This window comes from Pongo pygmaeus, chromosome 18 (assembly GCF_028885625.2).
Source record: "Pongo pygmaeus isolate AG05252 chromosome 18, NHGRI_mPonPyg2-v2.0_pri, whole genome shotgun sequence".
Taxonomy (NCBI): Eukaryota; Metazoa; Chordata; class Mammalia; order Primates; family Hominidae; genus Pongo; species Pongo pygmaeus.
In genome coordinates this window covers 70,784,004-70,811,406 of record NC_072391.2, presented here as the reverse complement: position 1 = coordinate 70,811,406, position 27,403 = coordinate 70,784,004, and the positions used below count along the sequence as shown (strand labels likewise).

The 27,403-nt window shown below is 44.0% G+C and overlaps 1 protein-coding gene across 1 annotated transcript in view; it reads right to left on the bottom strand.

Annotated features, from left to right (window-relative positions):
- Positions 1-27,403, bottom strand: part of HYDIN (HYDIN axonemal central pair apparatus protein) — a 488,520-nt gene that overhangs the window by 91,352 nt on the left and 369,765 nt on the right. Inside the window, exons 50-57 of the mRNA XM_063654515.1 lie at positions 22,778-23,404; positions 20,411-20,629; positions 10,850-11,058; positions 10,450-10,632; positions 9,571-9,690; positions 6,120-6,279; positions 5,840-6,012; positions 3,237-3,435 (exon numbers count right to left, since the gene is read on the bottom strand). Coding sequence (XP_063510585.1) covers positions 3,237-3,435; positions 5,840-6,012; positions 6,120-6,279; positions 9,571-9,690; positions 10,450-10,632; positions 10,850-11,058; positions 20,411-20,629; positions 22,778-23,404 — 1,890 coding nt within the window. The remainder of the gene's footprint in view (positions 1-3,236; positions 3,436-5,839; positions 6,013-6,119; positions 6,280-9,570; positions 9,691-10,449; positions 10,633-10,849; positions 11,059-20,410; positions 20,630-22,777; positions 23,405-27,403) is intronic.

The following is a 27,403-nucleotide window of genomic DNA, read 5'->3' as shown; positions in this document are numbered from 1 at the left end:
CTGGAGATGAAGGCATTTCATTCTGTGGAGGTGGAAGTGAATATAAGTTCACTTTGGGGGACTCTACGGAGGTCCACACTGCTTTGTTCAGAGCCCTAATCAGGCTGCTGTTTGGCTGGGACACATGGAGATGGTCACAACAGTTGTGAAAATACAAAAATGTGGCCAGTTGCAGTGGCTCACGCCTATAATCCCAGCACTTTGGGAGGACAAGGTGGGCAGATCGCTTGAGCTCAGGAGTTTGGGACCTGCCTGGGCAACATGGCAAGACCTCATCTCTACAAAAAATACAAAAATTAGCTGGGTGTGGTGGTGCACGCCTGTGGTCCTAGCTACTCAGGAGGCTGAGGTGGGTGGATCGCTTGAGCCCAGGAGGTGGAAGTTGCAGTGAGCTGAGATTGCATCACTGCACTCCAGCCTGAGCAACAGACTGAGACCCTGTGTCAAGAAAAATAAAACAAAATAATAATAAAAACAAAAACCATTCTGTACCAGTTGGTAGCAGCTGTCATGATGACCTCTCCAATATCCCCTTGCTGCCTGCCTCCTGTGCATCCCCACCACAGGAACCCCTGGACTCCCCATGACCCTGCAACTAAAGAACAAAGCTGGCACAGCTGGGGGACTCCAGGCTCTACACCAGCCAGGGGTCTGGGTACCTGGTGCAGAGGCCTGTGCCTGTGCAGAGGCTGGTGCTAAAAGCATTGACCAGAACCTCTGGGCTTCTACACATTCATGGAGTGAATGAATCTATCAATATCTGTTTTCAGCCCTTTCAGTGAAGGGCTGTCACTGATAAGGGATAAGAGAGATCAGATCCACTGAGTGGCCCCAAAGGTAGAAACATGATTCGTGCATGTAATTGACAGGGAGAATTCTGAGCTAAACTCAAAGAAGAATTGACAGACCTGTTTAAAGGGAGAACAGGCTACTTTAAGTGGTAGTGGTAAATTTTCTGTTCCTGGAAGCATTCAAAGAGAAGCTGGGATGATTCCTTGAATGTCGAAGAATCAGTTCAAGTATATATATATATTTTTTGAGACAGAGTCTTGCTCTCTTGCCCAGGCTGGAGTGCAGTGGTGTGATCTTGGCTCATTGCAACCTCCGCCTCCAGGGTTCAAGTGATTCTCCTGCCTCAGCCTCCAGAGTAGCTGGGGTTACAGGCATGTGCCACCACATCCGGCTAATTTTTGTAATTTGTAATTTTGTATTTTTGTATTTAGAGGCGCAGTTTCACCATGTTGGCCAGGCTGGTCTCAAACTCCTGACCTCAAGTGATCTACCCACCTTGGCCTCCCAAAATGATGGGATTACAGGTGTGAGCCACCACGCCTGGCCTAGTTCAAGTATTAAAACTCAATGGCATTCATTTATTCATTAGATTCTACTGAGTGCCTACTTCATCCAATCCCATGCTAGACACTGGGAATATGATGGTATGGGGGGTTGAACAGTGGGTCCCCCAAAAAGTATGTCTACTTCTTAACTCCTGGAGCCTGTGAATATGACCTTATTTGGAAGAAAGGGTATTTGTAGATTTAATTCAGTCAAAGATCTAGAGATGAGATCATCTTAGATTATCTGAGTGGGCCTTAAATCCAATGATAAATATTCTTATAAGAGACAGAAGAGAAGACACAGACAGAAGAGGTGTTGTGATGATGACAGAGGCGGAGACTGGAGTGATGCAGTCACAAGCTGAGAACACTCACAGGAGACCCCAGAAGCTGAAGGGGAGAGAGAGGAAGGGTTCTTCCCTGGAGCCTTCAGACAGAGCATGGCCCTGCCGGCACCTTGATTTTGGACATCTCACCTCCAGAACGGTGAGAGAGGAATGTCTGTTTTTTAAAGTCACCCAGTGTGTCGTAATTTGTTATAGTAGCCCTGGGGAACTAAGACAGATGTTAAGTCAGGTGAGATCCTGCCCTGATGCAGTTCATATAAGAAAGTAAAGAAGGAAGCAGGATAATTTTAGGAAGAGGTGGAAGAGGTGGTGCTCTGAAGGATGGAAGATGGGGTGGGTTATTGCACATAAAGGGGATTCTCTCAAAGGGATGATTAGAGAATCCCAGTAGAAACAGCAATGTTGGGGGGCCCTAAAGCTGGAGCCTAAGGGCAGATTCCCAGCAGGGTTGCAGCAAGGTCAGGGGCTTGAGCCAAGAAAGAGCCAAGACAGTGCGTGGGAGCCAATGATTGAGGGCGAGGGTGGAGCAAGTTGCGATGTGGAGGCAGGCATTGCCTCAGAGGCAGGTGAGGACCCCCGGCTTTATTCCTACTGCAGTGGGAAGCCAGGAGAGTGCGTTAGGTGGGGCATAACCTGTCTGAATGACATTGTAAAGATCCCTCTGGACACTGGGGAATGCCAACAGGGAAGCCAGTTAGGAAACCTCTGTAGAAGTCCAGGTGAGAGAAGCTGCAGGTGGCCTGGACAAGGTGGTGGCAACAGTGAGGAGAAAGAAGTGGATGGGAAAGATACATCGGGAGGCATCATGCCTGTAATCCCAGCATTTTGGGAAGCCGAGGCAGGAGGATCACTTGAGGTCAGGAGTTCGAGGCCAGCCTGGCCAACATGGTGAAACCCCATCTCTACTAAAAATACAAAAAGTTAGCTGGGTGTAGTGGTGCATACCTGTAGTCCCAGCTACTCTGGAGGCTGAGGCAGGATAATTGCTTGAACCCTGGAGGTGAAGGTTGCAGTGAGCCGAGATCATGCCACTGCACTCCAGTCAGGGTGACAGAGCGAGACTCCATCTCAAAAAAAAAAGATACATTGGGAGGTAAAATTAGCAACCTTTGCTGGAGGCCTGTGTTGGAAGGGAGGCCATTGAGAAAAGGGGGAATTAAGGCTGATCCCCAGGTGTCTGTTGGGAGCAACAGGGTGGAAGGTGACATTTACCCAGATAGGAATCTGATAGGTGACTGGGTTTAGGAGTGTGAAATCAGGACTCTGATGCTTACCTAGGTATAGCAACACCATTTGTTCATTTGTTCATTCATTCTTTCATTCATTTATTTGTTCCTTCCTTCCACATTGATTGCTCCGTTCCTGGCACTGGGGAATCAGCCATAAGTAATATTGCCTCTATGGAGCTTGCAGTTGTATGCACAGCAAGAGATTGTGGACTGGGGATATCGAAAGGGGATCAGATAGGAGCATGTAACAGGGAGACCTCTGTGTGTGTGTGTGTGTGTGTACATGCTTTGATAACCAAGTCTGTGGATGTGTGAAGCCTCACCTCCAACCGAATAGCCTTCTTGATGTTGACAGGCTTGGTGGGCTGAAAGTATAGGTGCAGGCCGTACTCAGCCTCAGGGGGGATGGTCCCCTGCATCATGGACGCGGTGAAATCATCACCCAAGTGCTCCAGGCTGGTGATCCGCCAGGCCACAGGCAGGAGCGTGACATTGCGGAGAAGAACTACCCTGGATTCCTGTCTGCAGAGACAAAAGGAAAGTTGCAATTTCATTTCAAATTTTGTAGTTTCATATGTTTTTTTTTTTAACTTTTGTTTTAGGTTCAGGGGTTCATGTGCAGGTTTGTTGTATAGGTAAACTCATGTCATGGGGATTTGCTGTTCAGATTCTTCCATCACCCAGGTCCTAAGACTATTACCCAATAGTTATTTTTTTCTCCTCTTCTCCCTCCTCCCACCCTCCACCCTCAAGCATCCTCAAGTGTCTGTTGCTCCCTGCTTTGTGCCCACTGGTTCTCATCACTTAGCTCCCACTTCTAAGTGAGAACATGGGGTATTTGGTTTTCCGTTCCTGCATTAGTTTGCTAAGGATAATGGCCATAATCCTTAGCATATAGTTTTTCTTTCTTTCTTTCTTTTTTTTTTTTGGAGATGGAGTCTTGCTCTGTCATCCAGGCTGGAATGCAGTGGTGTGATCTCGGCTCACTGCAACCTCCACCTCCCAGGCTCAAGCAATTCTCCTGCCTCAGCCTCCTGAGTAGCTGGGATTATAGGCACCCACCACCATGCCTGGCTAATTTTTGTATTTTTAGTACAGACGGGGTTTCACTGTGTTAGCCAAGCTGGTCTTGAACTCCTGACCTTGTGATCTGCCCGTCTTGGCCCCCCAAAGTGCTGGGATTACAGGCCTGAGCCACTGCACCCGGCCAAGCATATGATTTTTAAAAATCGCAGTTTCTCTTTCATGTGTGGGTGTTGAACAACATTTCTTAACCCTTTTTCGAATTGTTTTATTTAGGTCTACCATATTTTAGTTTGTGTTTCATTGAAAAAAAATTCACATATAAGCAGACCCACCCAGTTCAAACCTGCATTGTTCAAAGGTCAACCGTATTTTCCTTTAGCACATGAAAAATGCCATTCTATTGTCTTCCAGCTTCCTTTGTTACTGATGAGGAGTCAGTCATATTGTATTTCATTTTCTCCTGGCTGCTTTCAAGATTTTCTCTTAATTTCTTTTTTTAAGTAGTTGGACTAAACTTTGACTTAATGTGTTGATTTAATGTGTTATTTCTTGGTTATTAATCTATTATATAAAATAGGTGGAGTTGATATTAACCCCAGATGACCTATAAAAAACGTGAACCATCTAGGCGCGGTGGCTCAGCCTGTAATCCCAGCACTTTAGGAGGTTGGGATGGGTGAATTACCTGAGCTCAGGAGTTGAGACCAGCCTGGGCAACATGGCGAAACCCTGTCTCTACTAAAAAAAAAAAAACACAAAAAGTTAGCTGGGTGTGGTGGCACATGCCCACCCATAATCCCAGCTACTCAGGAGGCTCAGGCAGGAGAATCGCTTGAATCCGGGAGGCAGAGGTTGCAGTAAGCCGAGATCGCACCACTGTACTCCAGCCTGGGGGACAGAGTGAGACTCTGTCTCGAAACAAAAAAAAACCCTGAAGCTTAGAGAGGTTAATTGATGGCCCTGAAGTCACAGATTTAGTGGCAAGACTTGGGCTGTAACTATATTTACCTAGCTTAAGGTTTGCTAAGCTTCTTGGAACTATAAGTTTTTGCTTTTTCACCAAATTTGGGAAAGTTCCATCTACTCTTCAAATATATATATATATTTTTTGTCCCACTCTCTCTCTTTTCCTTCTGGGACTCCAATCACAAATATGTTAGTTAGACTGCTTGATGTTGTCCCATTATTTACTGGGGTTCTGCTCATTTTTACCAGTGTTTTTCTCTCTATGCTTTTTTTTTTTTTTCGAGACAAGGTTTCACTCTGTCACCCAGGCTAGAGTGTAGTGGCATGATCATGACTCACTGGAGGTAAGAAAATGCACTTTTGGTTACTTCAGTTATTACTTAGTTCTTTAATCGGTATTTATCAGGAAATGGGGCTGGTGGTGGTGATTAAAGAATGCAGGACACATATCGTAACAATATTCTCTCCCAGAAGCCCCAGAAATAAACATTTTTCTATTTAGAATAATAATACCAATTCCAATAATAATTCCAATTAATGAATATGTAAGTTCTAGTTTTGGTCTAATGCTCTGCTTCTACTCTAACTTCTAGAGCAAAGATTCTTAACCTCTTGGGCAATAGACTGCTTTGAGAATCTGAAGAAAGCTGGTCCTTCTTCTGCAGAAACACAGACATACGCATATTTTGGTAGTTGATCTTAGGGGGGTCCTTGGCCCTGCTGAAGTTCATCCACTGAACCCAAGTTAACAATCTGTTAATTAAATAGGTTTACTAACCATCCTGGTTTGCATAGGACCAAGGAGTTTTCCAGGGTGCAGAACTTTCAGTGCTAAAACCAAGAGAGTCTGGAGTAAAGCAGGATGAGTTGGTTACCCTAGAACTAAATGCTCTTTAAATTCCATTCCAGTCCTGACATGATCTAGAACTCTGACCTGTGCAGCAAGAGCCGGTCAAAATGTAATTGCCTGGGTTCCAGCTCTAGTTCCGGGCGGATCCCCTGGCAGCTTAATTGGAAGATGGCTGGCTCTGGGTTATCATTGATGCAGCAGACAATGCTGTCTTCAAAGACACCAACTGAAGTAGGGTAGGCCCATACGTTTAATATCTGATGGAAGGAAAAGTCAAAAGAAAGTACATTTATACCAAGGATGCCAAGGCCTCAAATTTCCCAAGAAAGCCTTGCCCTGGTGACTTGTGTCCATATGACCGTACCTGCTTCTCATTGGGTTTCAGGACCATGGTGTTGGGTTCCAGGAAGTACGTGTTTGCTTTGACATCATTCTGAAAATAGAAGGATGCCTCCACCACCATTAAGGAAGTGTTCAGGATTGTTAGCGTCTCCATGTTGCCTGGGAATAAGGATGACTTGTACCTGGGGATGAACAAGAATGGGGTTAAGGGTATGAAGACTGAATGAGAATGCAGGTGGAAAAGAAGGCTGTGATGAGAAAGGCAATTCAGAGGGACAGTGTGGCTGCATGGAGGCAGTGGCATGGTGGCTAAGAACATGAGATCTGTAGTTGTGCAGACTTGCCTTGGAGAATAAATGCTACGCTGTGACTTGACTCCCTCAAGCCTTGGTCTCCTTATCTCTAAAATGAGGTGATAACATCACTTAGGACTGCTGAGTAGGAAGTGAGATCACACATCTAAAGCTCTCAGGACAGCTGTGGATAGCAAATGCCCAGTGAATATTAGCTATGATTATTGCAAAGAATTCTGAGAAATATGTAGATCTATCCTTCCACCTGCTTATGTCCCTGAGAGAGATTATCACTTGAGTAACTTTTTTTTTTTTTTTTTTTTTGTGAGGGAGTTTTGCTCTTGTTGCCCAAGTTGGAGTGCAGTGGCGCAATCTCAGCTCACTGCAACCTCCACCTCCTGGGTTCAAGCAATTCTCCTGCTTCAGCCTCCTGAGTAGCTGGGATTACAGGCGCATGCCACCACACCTGGCTAATTTTTTGTATTTTTAGTAGAAACGGGGTTTCACCATGTTAGCCAGGCTGGTCTCGAACTCCTGACCTCAGATGATCTGCCTGCCTGGGCCTCCCAAAGTGCTGGGATTACAGGCATGAGCCACCGTGCCCGACCTCACTTGAGTAATTTTTTATTTCACATCTGTTTTAGAGATGACCTCATTCACCTCCTTCTCCCAAACGCTCACAGAATGTTACTGTTCTGACATGAATTCATTTGGCCTTGTTCACTGTTAGGAGGTAGTTTCTGTTCCTTAATACCTTAAGGAGAGATCTGCAGAGTTGAGCACTGTGGGCATTGAGGGGGACTCAGTTAATAGTAACTGAGCAAAGCAAACCAGAATGCCCAAGGGAAAAAGAGGCACATCATCAGAGGTCACAGCACACGCTAGGAAAGCAGAAACACTCTGAAAAAGGTTTTAGATAGGCCATGATGGAGGATGAAAGGAGAGAGAATGACAGAGACCAAATGAGAGTCAGAGAAACAGAGAACTCTCTGTGTGAATATCTGCCAAAGGGGTGCAGCCTTCTCACTTAACCACTAATCATTTCCATCCGGCACTGTGCTAAAGGCTCCAGGTGTGTTACCCAGTTCAGTCCTCACGAATTTGTTGCTTTCCCATTTTGCAGATGAGGACACTGAGGCTCAGCACAGTTTAAAATAAGTGAACAGGCTTGGCACAGTGGCTCCCGCCTGTAATCCAGCACTTTGAGAGGCTGAGGTGGGCAGATTGCTTGAGCTCGGAGTTCAAGACCAGCCTGGGCAACATGGTGAAACCCCATCTCTACAAAAATTAGCCAGGTGCAGTTGCACACACCTGTAGTCCCAGCTACTGGGGAGGCAGAGGTGGGAGGATTGCTTGAGCCTGGGAGCTCAAGGCTGCAGTGAGCTGAGATCGCACCACTGCATTCCAGCCTGGGTGACGGAGTAAGACCCTATCTTAAAAAAAAAAAAAAAAAAAAAAAAAAGACAAGAAAAGAAAAGAATAAGTGAATAATACCGAGTTGTACTGGAACTTATTTTGGATCACCATAGTCACTGTCCTTCCCAGATCAGTGTCATCTGGCCCCACATCCTGGTTAATTCCAATGCTGCCCCAAACATGTGCCTCTTTGAACAACCATCGTTTCCCTGACTCCCACTCCCAGACTGTTCTGTACCTCATGTCCATCAACCTGACCATAATTTTCCCTCCTAAGCCCTCCTGTCGGGCTTTGAAGAGCCTCTCCATCATCAGCAAATTTCCTTCACCTTCACTTTTTAATCCAGCATCTCAGGGAATAAAGTGGAGTTAATAAGGGAATGGAGGACAAAGATGGCCCATGAGCTGCACCGAGAAAGCCCAGAAATTAACACCCTCTACTTAGCACAAGAAACGTTGTATTGAATGAAAACATGGTGGAGACCTTGGTTCCAGTTTTGGTTTCACTCCCTGCCTATATGATAAGAAATTTGTATATAACTGAAAAAAACTAGAATCGCTAAGAATGGCTGATCATCAATCTCACCTGTGGGTCCCCAATTCTGCCTAAAAATCTCAGTCTGTTTCTCTAACATGCTTCCTCTCCTACTTTCCACAAAAACTGTTTTTCATACCCCCTCTATTTCCTCAAGATTTTTAACGTCCTCCACTCCCCTCACTTGCAAGGGATGACCACACATCATTTGTCAAGGAGAAAAGGACACGATTGCGTAGAAGCCTCCTCACCCTTCCAATCAAATTGTAAACCTACCTTCTGTGATGCCATCTCACCTTTCTCCCCGCTGGCATGCAGTGACAGTCCCTCTTCCTGGCACAGGCCAGCCTCCCCACAACCTACTGTGGTGTCTCAGGGAGCTATGCCATTGATGGCCCTTCCCGTCTCCTGAAATTCCAACCTCTTCCTTCCATTTCCTCTCGGCACGCAAGCCTCATAAGAATTAACAGCGCACGAACAGCCTGCCCTGCGCTCCAGGCTTTCCTCCCATCTCCCTTCAGAGCCAAGCTTCTCCAAAGAGTTATCTTCTCCACATCTGACTTCTCACTTCACTTTGCTTGGGCACAGAACTCTTGCTAAGGCCCCTAGTGACCTCCATGTTGTTGAACCCTGTGGACATCTATGCCCTCATCCTTCTGCCCTCTCTGCAGCATTCAATATAGCAACCATGTCCTCTTCTCACGGCTCCATAACACTGGTCTTTTTGGTTTCCCCAATAGCGCTAGCTCTCTTTCTCGTCTCCTGGCTCCTCCTTTTGTGCATATTGGAGTTATTCAGGGCTTCTTTTCTTCTTACCTGTACAGTCCTCTCTCAGGCAATCTCATCTATGTCTGTGGCTTTTGTTGCCTTGAAGAGTGACCTCTCCTTTGAGAACCAAAGCTGTATAACCTATTCTCTGCTTCATGTGACTACAGAAATATCTTCCCAGCCTCTTAAACCGAACATAAGCTAAAGCAAACTCTTGATCCTACCCTGATCAAGCCTGAAACCTCTCCTAGGCTTTCCCATATGGGAAAATGGCACCCTCATTCCTCTGGGTGTCCAGCAGGGAGTTGGGACACAAGAACCCAGTTCTCCTGATTTGTGGTTGGGGCTAAGAAAGGCAGCATTAGTAAAAGCTACATCTATGTACACAGGAATCCTACTTGTACTGTTCATGAGCCCAACCCAGCAGTCTGAAATCTGCTTTAAAATAATGGAACACTTACTTATCTCTTGATTTTCCACAAAGCAGTGGCCCAAAGTAGTACGTCTCCGTGCTCATAACATACTTCTTAAAGATGATCTCATTTGTCTTCATGTCCATCTTCCGCTGAGGAAATACCACCCTGAACACAGGAGAGGAAGAGGTGAGGAGAGGCTGCCTGAACAGAAGTTTGATGCTGCCACGTGATGTTTACATAAACCCAATATTCCCTGCTCAACACGGGATCCGGGCGTCTGGAGACAGAGTGACTCTTCTTTGTCCCAGCTCCTTCCCACCACCAGAGAAGACAGTATGATCCGAACTTGAAAAAAAAGACTCCCAGTGGTGTCTTCCATAATGAGGAGCGGTGACAGAGCTGAGTCAGATATTCTGTCCCAGTGCACCCAGCTGAAAACATTCCTGAGAATCCCTACGGAAAACTAGTTCTGGGAGATATGAATTAGCTTCTGAGTCCCTTGGTCTAATGTGGCCAGTTGCTCAGCCAGGTGCTTTTCTGTAGTGTAGGAGCTGTACAGTGGTGTTCAGTAGCTTGGAAAAATTTCATCCATGCAAAGTCACACATAGTTTCTATACTACAGAAAAGAACTGCTTTAAATTTGCTTAACAGTTAAATAAGCAAACTAATTTGCCAAAGGAAGAATTTTTTCCTCCCCCTTTGCACCTATGATCATTCTCTTTATTGCAGTCTGGGAATCCTGGTAGTATCACGTCCTCCCTGTGGCTCTTAGTCAATATTCAAGACATGGAAGCTGATACGACAAGAGGGGCTGGGGTGCTGCCCCAGCTCCACGTTATGGTAAGAGCCACCTTGTTCAAATTGCCACGGAGGAAAATGAAAACACATCTGTCAACCTTTTCTTTTAAAATGAAACACACTTACTTTGGGTCTTGGCAAATGTATGGGTAAGTGCAGATGCCTCGGCAGTAGAGCTGGTACTGGCAGCAAGTTCCTAGGATCTCAAAGTTAAAGGTTTGGTCAAAGTTCCCGAACTCATCAGAAGAGAAGTGCACCTGCAACGTTACCTCGCCATTGGCTGGCACGATCCACCGGAAGTGATTCAGTCTGCAAATGACCACACAGGTTTGTAAAGTGACAGTGCTCCCCTCTGGCCAAGAGAAGACAGGAGAGCTGCCTGGAAGTCCTGTCCTGTTGGGGTAGGCATGGGGCTCCTGGAGCCCCACAGGCAGGACAGCTCTGTTCCCCTCCAGTGCTGTGACAGTCACACCCTCAGTGTGGGCTTTGGCCCACATTCCCCTCCCTGGGTTGCTGGGAGGCCCACCTGGTGAATTTCTCCTGGGAGTGCTGCCCGTTGAAGTTTTCCAGGTCTGTATCTGACAGCTGGGAAATGGTTCCAGCAGGTTCCCCAGAAAGGACCTTCCTGTTTAAGGCCATGTGACGTTTGTCTTTCTGAGTCTCGAAGACTTGGTCTATCTTTTCTTTCATTTTCTGTTTGCCCCCCTTAGACGAGCTGGTCTGCTCCTCTTGAGCCTTAATTAAAAACAAACATGAGGTCTTAAATATTCACTTTTTGTACACACAAACAGAAGACAGAGATGGCTATATGTCTGTCATCTGGGGAGATGGTGTTGCAGGGTCAGGAAGCCTAGAGCAGGGCAGGGTCTAGTCTTGGGTAGTGACAAGACCAGTGCATTCCTTGGCACCCTAGTCCCTCAGAAGGAGGATGAAACCCTAGAGAAAGCTTGAAGCTGGAGGGTGTGCATGGAACTCAAGTCTTAGCTCCTGGCAGAACCCACAACGGACAGCGGGGCTTGTAGCCTTCTTGGTACCACTAAGCCAGTTATCCCCATCTGCTTGCTGTCTACTTCCTAATACTTTGTTGGCATATACCCCTCACCACCAGCTCTCTCTCCTTCTCTTTATTCTTAGAATTATACATGAAAAGAACATCTTACTGTTTTGGGAGAGGTAGAGATAAACATGTGTTTAATCTGCTGTGTTTAATAAGAAGTTCCCATTTTTCTAGTGGTATTTTCATGTTTCCTGGTCAAAAAAAAATTTTTGCCTTTAATTTATTTATCATTTCCACCATCTTTTAAAAAAGAAAACTTTAAGAGTTGAAGGCCTGGTACAGTAATAACTAGTTTTAACAGTTGCCACTTTTTCTCCTGAGCCATTTGAAGATACCTTGCAGACATGATGACTCCTTGCCTCTAAATACACCTCCTCAAGAAAGGACTTTCCCCTGCAATCCTGCACAATACTGTCATCACACCTAAGAAAATGAACAATAGTTCCACACTATTGTTCTGGCACACAGTCTATATTAAAATTTTCCTATTTGTCTCAGGCATGTCTTTTTTTTGTTTGTTTTTTTGAGACAGAGTCTCGCTTTGTCACCGAGGCTGGAGTGCAGTGGTGCCATCTCGGCTCACTGCAAGCTCCGCCTCCTGGGTTCACGCTATTTTCCTGCCTCAGCCTCCCAAGTAGCTGAGACTACAGGTGCCCACCACCACGCCCGACTAATTTTGTGTATTTTTAGTAGAGACGGGGTTTCACCATGTTAGCCAGGATGGTCTCGATCTCCTGACCTCGCGATCCACCTGCCTCAGCCTCCCAAAGGGCTGGGATTACAGGCGTGAGCCACTGCACCTGGCCTCAGGCATGTCTTTTATAGACATTTTTTCCCTATTAAGTATTAATCAAAGTTCCTATATTGTGTTTTGTTTCTTTTTTAATTTATTTTTATTTTCTATTATTTTTCTGTTTTTCTATAGGTTATTGGGGTACAGGTGGTATTTGGTTACATGAGTAAGTTTTCTGGTGGCGATTTGTGAGATTTTGGTGCACCCATCACCTGAGCAGTATACACTGCACCCTATTTGTAGTCTTTTATCCCTCACCCCCTCTCACCCTTCCCCCAAAGTCCCCAAAGTCCATTGTATCATTCTTATGCCTTTGTGTCCCCATAGCTTAGCTCCCACATATCAGTGAGAACATACGATGTTTCCCATTCCTGAGTTACTTCACTTAGAATAATAGTCTCCAATCTCATTCAGGTAGCTGCGAATGCCGTTAATTCATACCTTCTTATGGCTGAGTAGTATTCCATTACATATATATATACCACAGTTTCTTTATCCACTTGTTGACTGATGGGCATTTGGGATGTTCCACTATTTTGCAATTGTGAATTGTGCTGCTATAAACATGCGTGTGCAAGTATCTTTTTCGTATAATGACTTCTTTTCCTCTGGGTAGATACACAGTATCTAGATCCAGATCTGCTGGATCAAATTGTAGTTCTACTTTCAGTTCTTTAAGGAATGTCCACATTGTTTTCCATAGTGGTTGTACTAGTTTACGTTCCCATCAGCAGTGTAGAAGGGTGTTTCTTGATGCACCACATCCATGCCAACAGCTACTGTTTTTATTTATTTATTTATTTTTAATTTTTTGATTATGGTCATTCTTGCAGGAGTAAGGTGGTATCACATTGTGGTTTTGATTTGCATTTCCCTGATCATTAGTGATGTTGAGCATTTTTTCATATACTTGTTGGCCATTTGTATATCTTCTTTTGTGAATTGTCTATTCACGTCCTTAGCCCACTTTTTGATGGGATTATTTGTTTTTTTCTTGCTGATTTGTTTCAGTTCATTGTAGATTCTGGATATTAGTTCTTGGTCAGATGTATAGATTGTGAAGATTTTCTCCCACTCTGTAGGTTGTCTGTTTACTCTGCTGACTGTTACCTTTGCTGTGCAAAAGCTCTTTAGTTTAATTAAGTTCCAGCTAATTATCTTTGTTTTTATTGCATTTGCTTTTGGGTTCTTGGTGATGAAATCCTTGCCTAAGCCAATGTCTAGAAGGGTTTTTCCAATGTTATCTTCTAGAATTTTTATAGTTTCAGGTCTTAGACTTAAGTCCTTAATCCATCTTGAGTTGATTTTTGTATAAGGTGAGAGATGAGGATCCAGTTTCATTCTCCTACATGTGGCTAGCCAATTATCCCAGCACTATTTGTTGAAAAGGATGTCCTTTCCCCACTTTATGTTTTTGTTTGCTTTGTCGAAGACCAGTTGGCTGTAAGTATTTGGGTTTCTTTCTGGGTTCTCTATTCTGTTCCATTGGTCTATATGCCTATTTTTATATTAGTAACATGCTGTTTTGGTGACTATGGCCTTACAGTATAGTTTGAAATCAGGTAGTGTGATGTCTCCAGATTTGTTCTTTTTGCTTAGTCTTGCTTTGGCTATGTGGGCTCTCTTTTGGTTCCATATGAATTTTATAATTTTTTCCTAATTCTGTGAAGAATGATGGTGGTATTCTGATGGAAATTGCATTGAATTTGTAGATTGCTTTTGGCAGTATGGTCATTTTCACAATATTGATTCTACTCATCCATGAGCATGAGATGTGTTTCCATTTGTTTGTGTCATCTATGATTTCTTTCAGCAGTGTTTTGTAGTTTTCCTTGTAGAGATCTTTCACCTCCTTGGTTAGGTATATTCCTAAGTATTTTATTTGTTTTCTTGCAGCTATTGTAAAAGAGGTTGAGTTATTGATTTGATTCTCTGCTTGGTCATTGTTGGTGTATAGAAGAGCTACTGATTTGTGTACATTAATTTTGTATCCAGAAACTGCTGAATTCTTTTGTCAGTTCTAGGATCTTTCTAGAGAGTCTTTAGGGTTTTCAAAGTAAATGACCACGTCATCAGCAAACAGTGAGAGTTTGACTTCCTCTTTGCCGATTTGCATACCCTTTATTTCTCTCTCTTGTCTGATTGTTCTGGCGAGTATTTCCAGTACAATGTTGAAGAGGAGTGATGAGAGTGGGCATCCTTGTCTTGTTCCAGTCCTTGGAGGGAACACTTTCAACTTTTCCCCATTCAGTATTATGTTGGCTGTGGGTTTGTCACAGATGGCTTTTTTTACATTGAGGTGTGTTCCTTGTGTACTGATTTTGCTGAGAGTTTTAATCATAAAGGGATGTTGGAGTTTGTTGAAGGCTTTTTCTGCATCTATTGAAATGATCATGTGACTTTTGTTTTTAATTCTGTTAATGTGGTATATCACATTTATTGACTTGCATACGTTAAACCATCCCTGAATCTCTGGTATGAAACCCACTTGATCATTGTGGATTAACTTTTTGATATGCTGTTGGATTTGATTAGCTAAATGTTAAGGATTTTGGTTAGCTAAATGTTAAGGATATTAGCATCTATGTTCATCAGGCATATCGGCCTGCAGTTTTCTTTTTTTGGTTGTGTCCCTTCCTGGTTTTGGAATTAGGGTGATGCTGGCTTTGTAGAATGAATTAGGGAGGGTTCCCTCTTGCTCTATCTTGTGGAATAGTGTCAATAGGATAGGTATACATTCTTCTTTGAATGTCTGGTAGAATTCTGCTGTGAATCTGTCTGGTCCTGGACTTCTTTTTTGTTGGTAATTTTTAAATTACCATTTCAATCTCACTGCTTGTTATTGGTCATTTCAGGGTATCTAGTTCTTCCTGATTTAAGCTAGGAGGGTTGTATTTTTCCAGGAGTTTATCCAACTCTTCTAAGTTTCCTAGTTTGTGAGTGTAAAGGTGTTCACAGTAGCCTTGAATGATCTTTTGTATTTCTGTGGTGTCAGTTGTAGTATCTCCTGTTTGTTTCTTATTGAGGTTATTTGGATTTTTCTCTCTTCTTTTCTTTGTTAATCTTGCTAATGGTCTATCAATTTTATTTATCTTTTCAAAGAACCAGCTTTTTGTTTCATTTATCTTTCATATTGCTTTTTTTTGTTTCAATTTCATTTAGTTCTGCTCTGATCTTGGTTATTTCCTTTCTTCTGCTGGGTTTGGGTTTGATTTGTTCTTGTTTCTCTAGTTCCTTGAGGTGTGACCTTAGATTGTCAGTTTGTGCTCTTTCAGTCTTTTTGATGTAGGCATTTAGGGCTATGAACTTTCCTCTTAGCATCACCTTTGCTGTATCCCAGAGATTTTGATAGGTTGTGTCATTCAGTTCTATGAAGTTTTAAATTTCCAACTTGATTTTGTTTTTGACCCAGTGATCATTCAGGAGCAGGTTATTTAATTTCCATGTATTTGTATGGCTTTGAAGTTTCCTTTTGGAGTTGATTTCCAGTTTTATTCCACTGTGGTCTGAGAGAGTGCTTGATATACTTTCAATTTTCTTAAATTTATTGAGGCTCATTTTGTGGCCTATCATATGGTCTATCTTGGAGAAAGTTCCATGAACTGTTGAGTAGCATGTGTATTCTGCAGCTGTTGGATGGAATGTTCTGTATATATCTGTTAAGTCCATTTGTTCCAAGGTATAGTTTAAATTCATGTTTCTTTGTTGACTTTCTGTCTTGATGACCTGCCTTGTGCTGTCAGTGGAGTACTGAAGTCCCCCACTATTATTGTGTTGCTGTCTATCTCACTTCTTAGGTCTATTAGTAATTGTTATATAAATTTGGGAGCTCCAGTGTCAGGTGCATCTATGTTTAGGATTGTCGTATTTTCTGGTTGGACAGGGCTTTTACCATTATATAATGTCCCTCTTTGTCTTTTTAAACTGCTGTTGCTTTCAAGTTCGTTTTGTCTGATATAAGAATAGCTGTTCCTGCTCTCTTTTGGTGTCCATTTGCATGAAATGCCTTTTTCCACCCTTTTACTTTAAGTTTATGTGAGTCCTTCTATGTTAGGTGAGTCTCTTGAAGGCAGCAGATAGTTGGTTGGTGAATTCTTATCCATTCTGCAGTTCTGTATCTTTTAAGTAAAGCATTTAGGCATTTACATTCAATGTTAGTATTGAGATGTGAAGTACCATTCCATTAATTGTGCTATTTGTTGCCTGTGTACTTTGGTTTTTTGCTTTTTTGTTTTGTTTTTTAATTGTATTTTTGTTTTATAGGTCCTGTGAGGTTTATGCTTTAAAGAAGTTCTGTTTTGATGTGTTTCCAGGATTTGTTTCAAGATTTAGAGCTCCTTTTAGCAGTTCTTATAGTGCTGGCTTGGTAGTGGCAAATTCTCTCAGCATTTGTTTGTCTGAAAAAGACTGTATCTTTCCTTCACATACGATGCTTAGTTTTGCTGGATACAAAATTCTTGGCTGATACTTCTTTTGTTTGAGGAGTCTGAAGATAGGGCCCCAATCCCTTCTAACTTGTAGGGTTTCTGCTGAGAAATCTGCTGTTTATCTGATAGGTTTTCCTTTGTTGATTATGTTGCTTTTGTCTCACAGCTCTTAAGATTCTTTCCTTCGTCTTAACTTTAAATAACCTGATGACAATGTGCCTAGGTGATGATCTTTCTGTGATGAATTTTCCAGGTGTTCTTTGTGCTTCTTGTATTTGGATGTCTAGGTCTCTAGCAAGGCTGGGGAAGTTTTCCTCGATTATTCCCCCAAATATGTTTTCCAAACTTTTAGATTTCTCTTCTTCCTCAGGAACACTGATTATTCTTAGGTTTGGTCACTTAACATAATTACAGACTTCTTGGAGGCTTTGTTCATATTTTCTTATTCTTTTTTCTTTGTCTTTGTTGGATTGGGTTAATTAGAAGACCTTGTCTTTGAGCTCTGAATTTCTTTCTTCTACTTGTTCAATTTTATTGTTGAGACTTTCCAGAGCATTTTGCATTTCTCTAAGTATGTTCAATATTTCCTGAAGTTTTGATTGTTTTTTATTTATGCTATGTATTTCATTGAATATCTCTCCCTTCACTTCTTCTATCATTTTTTGGATTTCCTGGAACTGGGCTTCACCTTTCCCTGGTGACTTTCTGACTGGCTTAATAACTAACCTCCTGAATTCTTTTTCAGGTAAATCCGGGATTTCTTCTTGGTTTGAATCCATTGCTAGCGAGCTACTGTGATTTTGGGGGGCTACTAAAGGGCCTTGTTTTGTCATATTATCAGAGTTGGTTTTCTGGTTCCTTCTTATTTGGGTAGGCTCTGTCAGAGGGAAAGTCTATGGCTGAAGGCTGTTGTTCAGATTCTTTTGTCCCACAGGGTGTTCCCTTGATGTAGTATGCTCCCCGTTTTCCTATGGATGTGGCTTCCTGAGAGCCGAGCTGTGCTGATGGTTATCTCTCTTCTGGGTCTAGCCACCCAGTAAGTCTACCAGGCTCTGGGCTGGTACTGGGGGTTGTCTGCACAGAGTCCTGTGACATGAACCATCTATGGGTCTCTCAGTCATGGACACCAGCACCTCTTCTGGCGGAGGTGGCAGGGGGGTGAAATGGACTCTGTGAGGATTCTTAGCTTTGGTGGTTTAATGCTCTATTTCTGTGCTGGTTGGCTTCCTGATGGGAGGTGGCACTTTCCAGAGAGCATCAGCTGTGGTAATATGGAGAGGAACCAGTAGGTAGGGCCCTAGAACTCCCAAGAATATATGCCCTTTGTGTTCAGGTACCAGGGTGGGTAGGGAAGGACCAACAGTTGGGGATAGGGCTAGGCATGTCTGCGCTCAGACTCTCCTTAGGCTGGTCTTGCTGTGGCTGCTGTGGAGGATGGGGGTGAGGTTCCTAGGTCAATGGAGTTATGTACCTAGGAGGATTATGCCTTCCTCTGCTGAGTCATGCAGGTTGTCAGGGAAGTGGGCAAAAGCCAGCAGTTACAGGCCTCACCCAGCTCCCATGCAATCCAAAGGGCTGGTCTTACTCCCACCATGCCCCCACCAACAGCATTGAGTCTGTTTCCAGGCAGTGGGCAAGCAGGGCTGAGAACTTGCCCCAGGCTACCCACCTCCCAGCTGTGAAAGCAAGTATGGCTTTAGTTCTTCCCCTCCCTGTGGAGTCTGCATGCTGGATTCGTGCCCTCCCCAGAGTCCTGGCCAGGAGGCTTCTCGTCCAGTTCAAATTGTTACAAAGTTCAGCTGGAGACTTCCTTTTCCCTGTGGCATTTTCCCTGGGCCTCTGGCCATCCTCCTGAAGGATCCCTGTGATGCCAGACAGGAATGGCCTGCTTGGGGACCTAGGGAGCTCCCAGGGCCTTTCCTGCTGCTTCCTCTACCCCTGTATTTTGCTCAACTCTCTAAATTGACTCAGCTCGAGGTAAGGTTGGAATCTTCTCCTGTAAACTAGACCTTCAGTTTCCCCAGTTGGGGTGTGTATCCAGGGGCGGAGGATCTTCCTTTCCCACTTCTGCAGTTTGGGCACTCACAGTATTTGGGGTGTCTCCTGGGTCCTGCAGGAGCAGTCTGCTGCTTGCTTCAGAGGGTCTGTGGGTCCCTTCAGGTTTCTTGATTTATTCCTGCAGTTGTTCTGGAGCTAAAATTCACAATGCGAGACTCGCTGCTCTGTCCACCCGAGTTGGAGTTGCATCTAGTCCTGCCTCCTGTCTGCCATGATCTGTTATGTTTCTTTAGTATCTTTCAATCTAGACCCTCCTGCTCCCTCTCTCAATCACAGTGCCTTTTTGGAGAGATCAGATTTGTGTTCTTACATAGTCTGAATTCTTCTGAGCATTCTTACGTGCCATTTCTTTTTCTTTTCTTTTTCTCTTTCTCTCTTTCTCCTTCCTTCCTTCCTTTTTTCTTTTTCTTTCTTTCTTTCTCCTCTCTCTCTTCCCTTCCTTCCGTCTTTCTTTTTTTTTTTTTCTTTTGAGACAGGATCTCACTCTATTGCCCAGGCTGGAGTGCAGTGGTGCCATCTCGACTCACTACAACTCTGCCTCCAGGGCTCAAGAGATCCTCCCACCTCAGCCTCCTGAGTAGCTGGGACTACAGGTGCATGCCACCATGCCCGGCTAATTTTTATATTTTTTGTAGAGATGGGATTTCACCATATTCCCAGGGTGATCTCAAACATCTGGGCTCAAGCAATCTGCCCACCTCAACCTCCCAAAGTGTGGGGATTATAGGCATGAGCCACAGCGCCCAGCCAGCTGATTTTCAAAATAAGGGGTTGATGGCAAGTTTTTCTTCTTCATCTTTTTAATTTGAAATTTCACCAGGGACTCTCTGCTCAGGTGAGGCATGCCCACCGATGCTACTAATCTCAGATGTTGATTTCCTTCTTACTTGTAAACTGAGGTTTGGGGTAGTCTCTGTCCCCAATTCACATGTAAGCAGGACTTATAGGTGAAGTTACGAGCTCTCTTTGCTGATGTGCATGGTTTGTAGAAGGCTGTGTGCAGAGATTCAAATTGTCGGCCACCTCTGGGAATAAAAAAACCTTCTATAATTTTAAATATACACACTTGCTGCATATTATTGGTCAAATTCATTTTTCTTGTGATTTATTCTATTAATTGCATATATTTTCTTCTATTTCTGCACAGTAGAAGAAATTTTTTATTTTGATTATTTATATTTTAATCCAGCTGGAATGTATTTTACTGTATTGTGTCAGGCTAGGACATAAACAGTGACTTTACCCCAAGCATCCAATCTTCCCATCCTAACTTCTTTAATAATTCATCCTTTCTGTAGTGGTGCGTGTCCCCTTAACTTGTGTGTGTTTATTCTTATATTCTTACACACTGTGCGAATCACCTTAGCTTCAAAACACATTTTCATGTTTTAAAAAAGATTTGATATCTTTTTAGGAGTGCTAGTTTTGCTTATTTTCTTACTGTGGATGTGCTGCAGAGTAACTTGACAAGTTCCCTAAACCCTCCCATGGTGACTGCAAAGGTTGTTAGGTGAGAATCAATCATTGTCTGTTTCCTCTTAGGAGGTAGGACAAGTCAGAGCCAGGGAAGGTGCAGTTCAGGGATGCTCACATGAGGTTTTCAGGTAGGATCCCCAACAAGTCAAGGGAAAATAACCCAGTGAGCAGAACACCTCATGCCACGCTCCATTTTTGGTCTGGTGGAGGGTGACCTTCTCTCCCTGCCCGCTGAAGTCCTGCCAAGGTTAGGAGAATAAACTGCTCGTGCGTTACCTTTGTAGTGTTTGTGGTGGCCAAAAGGTCTGATTCTATTTCCATTTCTTTTTTTTCATCCAGAGATATATCTTCGGATGGTGGGATCACAAACACAAAATGCTCCAGGTCGTCTGTCATGGTCAAAGGTGGCCGCTTCACAGGGTAGGAGACGATTGAGAATAAGGCGGGAGGCGGGATGGGTGGTCCGGAGGAACCCAGACCCAAGATGTCTAGGATCTAAAGGAAAGGCCCATTGTGAATTTCCTGTGCAAAACCCTATGCCTCTCTTACCATAGCCTTTGTTACACTTTATGGCAGTTGTTTAATTGTCTGCCTTTGCAACTGGGCTGTAAACTCCATTAGGACAGTTAGCAGGTGGATATGGCACACAGCCTAGCACATAGTAGGCAATCAATAAATCTCTGTTTAATATGAAGAGGCCAGCTCTTAACGTTCTAATATCTAGAGTACAGAGTTTTTCCATCTATTTTCAGATTCCATGTTAATTTTTCTTTTTGTGTTAAATGTTCCTTCTTTTCAAGGTGAAAGAAAGTTGGGATAGAAGCAAGTCAAATGCAGCAAAGAAAATAATAAAGCAAAGGTTCTGGGACTGGGGATGAGAATGGGAATGAAGAGAGAAGTGAAAAATAACCTGAGAGAGAAAACATTTACTCCTCCAGCATTTTCCCATTCTGCTCTCATATATAATGAATGAGCAACTTCCAGAGCAAATGGTATGAAAATTTAACAGCTACTTCCTGCCTCAGAATAAGCATGTTACTTCTAGACTAATAGCCATTATCACAACAGTAAAGGTTACAGCCCACCTGAGGGCCCAGCCTGTGGACCACTGGGCCTGTGAGGCCCAGTAAGTAACTAAATATCTTCATGTAATCCTGTGCTTCTCATCCTGTGTGGCAAGGAGCTAAAGGCATTTCCTGACAAATATGTAGTTGAGTTAACTCCCAGGATTTAGAATGTCTATGAGGAAAGGCATGAATGATTTGTAGCAATTGTTGAATTACCAGAGCCTCGGAATTCTTCAAGCAGCAGTCTAACCTATGATTTGGAAGGTGGAGAGTATAAAACAAGGCACGAAGATGTTCTTGTTATAGTCCTTTTTTTAAAAAAAACATTTCTGGGGAAAAAAATCACAATTCCTTAGCTAAGGCTGGCCTGAGGCGAAACTGGGAAGGGCGTAGAGCTGGTGTTGTGTGTCCCCCAGCAGTCCTTCCCGCCTTTGGTGCCACCCGGGACCACTGCAGCAAGGCTTCTACTGTGGGCCGCGGCACACGGAAGTCACATGGATCGCAGGGATGACTCTGATCCTCCCGTCATCCGTGACCTGCCACATATCCCTCCCAGGCTCTAGTCTCTACTTTTAAAAGTTGACTCACGCCTGTAATCCCAGCACTTTGGGAGGCTGAGGCTGATCATTTAAGGTCAGGAGTTTAAGACCAGCCTGACCAACATGGTGAAACCCTGTCTCTACTAAAGATACAAAAAAATTAGCTGGGCGTGCTGGTGCATGCCTATAGTCCCAGCTACTTAGGAGGCTGAGGCAGGAGAATCGCTTGAACACCAGAGGCGGAAGTTGCAGTGAGCTGATATTGTGCCACTGCACTCCAGCCTGGGCAACAGAGTAAGACTCCACCTCAAAAAAAAAGAAAAAAAGTTGCATCTAGTTTGTCATGAATGAAACCAGAGGGCAGCAAACTGTGGTGCCCTGGCTGAATCTGGCCTGCTACTTTTTCTAAATAAACTTAAATTGGAACACGGCCATGCCCATTCATTTACATGTTGCTTGTGGTCACTTTTACCCTCTGAAGGCCGAGTGGAGTAGTTTTGATAGAAGCGGTATCACCCGCAGCCTAAAATACTTACTTTTTGGTCCTTTACAGAAAAAAACCTGTCCCTGGAGAAAAGGCTATAATAAGCCTCTCCTCCAAACTGCTAGCAAAGGTGGCTGTTGGATACACAATACTTTTGTTTATAGGAACGAAGAGCTGTCTTATAGGATAATTTCTGTCATTGTGGGAGGTCTGTGGGAAGATTTTGGAGTGGATGGGTCTCCTGCTTCACCGAAAAGCCTCACCTGCCTTGCCATTCTGTAGCACCCATATTATCAATATTAAAAATCAACTGTTACAGGTGGCTTTCCATAAGGTTGGATGGACTAATTTAGATGTGTGACATTTCCTATGAATTTTCTCTTGCTAAGTAGAAAAGGTCCTTTAGTCATTATTGTCTTAATTCCAAGGGGGCATCAGAGATGAATGCAGTTGAGGGGATATGGGTTTCAGGTAGGGAGAAGCACCCCGATGATCTTAGCACAGCGCTTGCTGCCTGACTTGAGACTTCCCCACCCTGGAGGAGAGTCCATACCTGCTCTCCTTTGGGAAGCTTGTCGCTCTCTAGGGCCTGCTTCCAGCTCAAGCCTTCAAAGTCTGGTGTCTGGATGTTAAGGAAGGGCACGCCCAGGTCCTTCTCCTTCTTCCCTTCGTGGTCCTCCTCCCCTTCCCCCTCCCAGTCGCTCCGCTCCTCCAGGGCTCGCAGCTTCTCCAGGCGCTCCCGCTCTGCCTTCTCCCTCTCCAGGCGCTCCTTCTCCGTGCGCTCCTTCTCCAGGCGCTCTCTCTCCCGGTCCTTGCGGCCCCTGCGCCCACCCGAGGGGACCTGGCGCTGGTCGTCAGGCTCATGGGGCGCTTCCTCCATCCCTGCAGGAGGCAGCTGGACTCCTTGCTTCCGGTCCCAGTACATGAGGATGTTCTGGACATCCTTCAGTGTCAACTCATAGGCCTTAAACTTCTCGGCCAGTTGCTTGTCGGGGTCCTTTGAGATGTCCCCTTCACTGTCCTCTTGGTCCTGGACAAGAGGAAGCCCATGCATGCTGACATCGCCCATGTTCCTTTTCTTCTTATTTAGCTCTTCCTTCTCAGACATTGTTTGTTCCCTAACAGATATTTTCCTTTCGATTGTCTCCATCTTGACATCCACTTTGGTGAGCGGAGGAACCTAGAAGGCATGACACAGAAAAGATGCGTCAAACAGTTTTTTATGGGGTAGTAAATTGCACAAGGAGGAGCAAAAGGATATTTTGTCTCATGAGAAGGTCTCCGAGGATCTGGGCACCTCCTCTGCACGCTAAGGTTGTGCCTGGGAATCATCTTGGGGGTTTTAATCTAAATATCCATTCCATGGTCCTTCTCTGTTTGAGATCTGGCTGGGTCCTGGCATTGTGCGTTTTGGAAAAGGTGCAGAGTGACTTTGATGTATACTCCTGGTTGAGAGCTGCTGTTCTGCAGGATCAAGGGGAAAAGACTAGCAGATGCAAGCCATATGCACCTGCCTCAGGTGCCCTGGGATAGGCCACAGCGTGTAGTGGTCCAATCCCAGCTGCACGGCTTGGTAGCTGTGACCCTGGGAGAGGACTCAGCCTCTCTCTGCCTCATCTGTATAACGGAGATAGCAATATTAATACCTACTCCAGAGGACTCCTGAAGATCAAATGTGTGAATGCATGTAAAAAGCTTACAACAGTGCCTTTGCAGTTATTAAAACCACACACATATTGTATACAATGGATATTGTTGGGAACAAATGGGGGTTTAGAATCTGACTGCACCTCAGGCTTTTAAAATATGTATTTATTTAATGCTCTGGGTATAGAGAAACCAACTTTATTCTTTTTCTTACTGCACTTTTAAACTGCTTTGTGGACTCTGATTTTCTCCTCCCCTGGATGAAATCCTTGGGTAGGCTCCATCGTTTTTTGGGTCATTCTTTGATGATATTATGCAAAGTCCATTCCAGTCTAGTGACTGCTATCTGCAGTGTAGCCAGTGTCTCCCTTCCCAGGTCTAGCTCTTCTCCTAAGTTCAGGCCAGCATCAGGCTTGGAGACATGAACGACCAGGAGCTGGCTTTTCCCCTCATCTTTCTGCCCTTCCTCCTTCTCTGCTTCTCCATCTCCAACACAGCCTGGGGAGGCAGCAACACTGCAGGCTGGCACAATGCCTCATGTGGGGGAGGCAGGGACTTGGCTCCTATTCCTTCACACTCTGCCAAGACACCTGGGTTTGCACAGAAGATGGGGCCCAGTGAGGGAAGGACTTGTACTTGCAAGACTGTGGGAGCCCAGCGTAGAGCAGCTGGAGGCTAACAGTAAACTATGAAGAATATGGACAATTTTAACAACATGATTAATGGACTTGAGCAAATAGATGCAGAAAGAAAATACACACGCTATTCAAACACACGTGGAACATTTACAGAAACCAATCACCGATGAGGCCACACAGCAAGGCTCCACAGATGCAAAAGATCAATATGACATAGAGCATATATTCTGCAGATAGTAATCAAAATCAGGACTCAATAAGAGAAGGCCAAACGAAGCTGTTCATTTGGAAATTAGAAAATATACTTGGAAATAATTCATGGATTAAAGAAGCAGCCATAAAGGAGAGTAGAAAATATTTAGAATTGAACAATGAAAACACTGAATATCAACAATTGAGGACTATATCTAAAACAATGTTTGGAAGTTTATATGTTTTTAAATGCTTTTATAACCTATTTTTTTTTTTTTTTGACAAGCTGGAGTGTAGTGGTATGATCACAGCTCACTGTGGCCTCAATTTTTTGGGCTCGGTAATTCTCCCACCTCAGCCTCCCAAGTAGCTGGGACTACAGGCATGCGCCACCATGCCTGGCTAATTTTTAATTTTTTTGTAGAGACACAGTTTTGCCATGTTGCCCAGGCTGGTCTCGAACCCCTGAGTTCAAGTGATCTGCCTGTCTTGGCCTCCCAAAGTGTTGGGATTACAGGCATGAGCCACTATGCCTGGCCCCTTTTATAACTTTTCATAAATTGCAAAAGAAAAATGATTGAAAATTAATAAGATAAGCATCACTTCAAGAAGTTAGAAAAAGAACAGAATAATAACACAAATAAAGTAGAAAGAAGGGGCCAGGCCTGGTGGCTTACACCTGTAATCCCAGCACTTTGGGAGGCCAAGGTAGGCAGATCACCTGAAGTCAGGAGTTCTAGACCAGCCTGGCCAACATGATGAAACCCCATCTCTACTAAAAACACAAAAATTAGCCAAGCATGGTGGTGGGCACCTGTAATCTCAGCTACTTGGGAGGGTGAGGCAGGAGAATCGCTTGAACCCGGGAGGTGGAGGTTGCAGTAAGCTGAGATTGCACCATTGCACTCTAGCCTGGGCAACAAGAGTGAAACTCCATCTCCAAAAAAAAAAAAAAAAAAAAGAAAGAAGGATATTATTAAAAAATAAGAACAGGCTGGGCGTGGTGGCTCAAGCCTGTAATCCCAGCACTTTGGGAGGCCGAGGTGGGCAGATCACGAGGTCAGGAGATCTAGACCATCCTGGCTAACACGGTGAAACCCTGTCTCTACTAAAAAATACAAAAAAAAAAAAAAAAAAAAAAAAAAATTAGCTGGGTGTGGTGGCAGGCGCCTGTAGTCCCAGCTACTTGGGAGGCAGAGGCAGGAGAATGGCATGAACCTGGGAGGCGGAGCTTGCAGTGAGCCGAGATCATGCCACTGCACTCCGGCCTGGGTGACAGAGCAAGACTTGGTCTCAAAAAAAAAAAAAAAGAACAGGAACTAATGAAACAGAAAACATAAAATGAAGATAATCCACAAAGGCAAAAGTTGTTTCTTTGGAAAGATAATAAAAATGACAAACTTCTAGTAAGGTTGATTGAGGAAAAACAAAGAGAAAGGTACAAATAAAGAACATGTGAAATGACCGAGAGAACATAATAGAAATAATACAAGAATAACAGAAATAATGGAAGAGGTTAAAAAGATAGTAAGATAAAACCATTAATTTCCTCATGCCAATAAATGTGAAAATCTGATAAAAAATTTATACTTTTTCAGAAAATCATGAATGACCAAATTAACTCAGAAAGCAAAAGGTAAAAGCTGAATAAACATTTAAGCCCCAAACAAATTGATTCAATAATGTAATATGTAACCCACTGTGTGGTCCTACCAAAGAAGAAAAAGAAATACAATCATGTCAATGGATGCAGAAAAATCACTTGATAAAATTCCACACCCACAAGTAGAAAATCTTTACAAAATGTTCTGAAAACCTATGTGTCTGAAAGCACTGGAGCAGTCATGAGTTGCAAGCTAAGATCTGGGAGAGGAGAGAAATACAGAGAAGTGGGCCCAGCATTTGGGGCTGCTCTTCCCTCGAGGGTATTTGTAGCTGACAGTGTGGCTGAGAAGCTGAGCAAAGCTTGTGACAGACTCATGGGGCTGGGGTTCAAAAATTAAGATTCCAGGCCCGCCAAGGAAAAGAGGTCCTGGTAAATCCCCTGGCCTTTGGGTTAGGTCTCCGAAAGGCTCCATATTAGGAATAAGGGTCAACCTGTCCTTTGCAGGGACATGGATGGAGCTGGAAGGCTATTATCCTCAGCAAACTAACGCAGGAACAGAAAACTAAATATGACGTGTTCTCCCTTATAAGTGGGAGCTGAAAGATGAGGACACATGGACACATGGGTCGGGGGACAATACACACTGGGGTCTGTCAGGGGTTAGGAGGCAGGACGAGGGAGAGCATCAGGAAGAATAGTTAATGAACGCTGGGCTTAACATCTAGGTGATGGGATGATCTGTGCAGCAAACCATGGCGGCACACATTTACCCATTTAACAAACCTGCACATCCTGCACGTGTACCCCGTACTTAACAGTGGAAAAAAGAAAAAGAAAAAGAAAAAAAAAAGGTCCACCTGAAATAGCCCCGCCCTCCCAGGGACTGAAGCTCAGTTTAAAATGATCTCAATCCTGATTGAATCAAGGTTTCTAGTGCTCCTAGCCTAGCTGACTGCAGCATCAAACAGTGATTCTCTCTGGAGGGAGACAACATTTTCCAGAGCCTCAAAACGTTTTTTCCATTCAATATCTGGCCTTTGATAAAAACCTGGGGTGGGCATGGTAGTTCATGCCTGTAATCCCAGCAGTCTGGGAG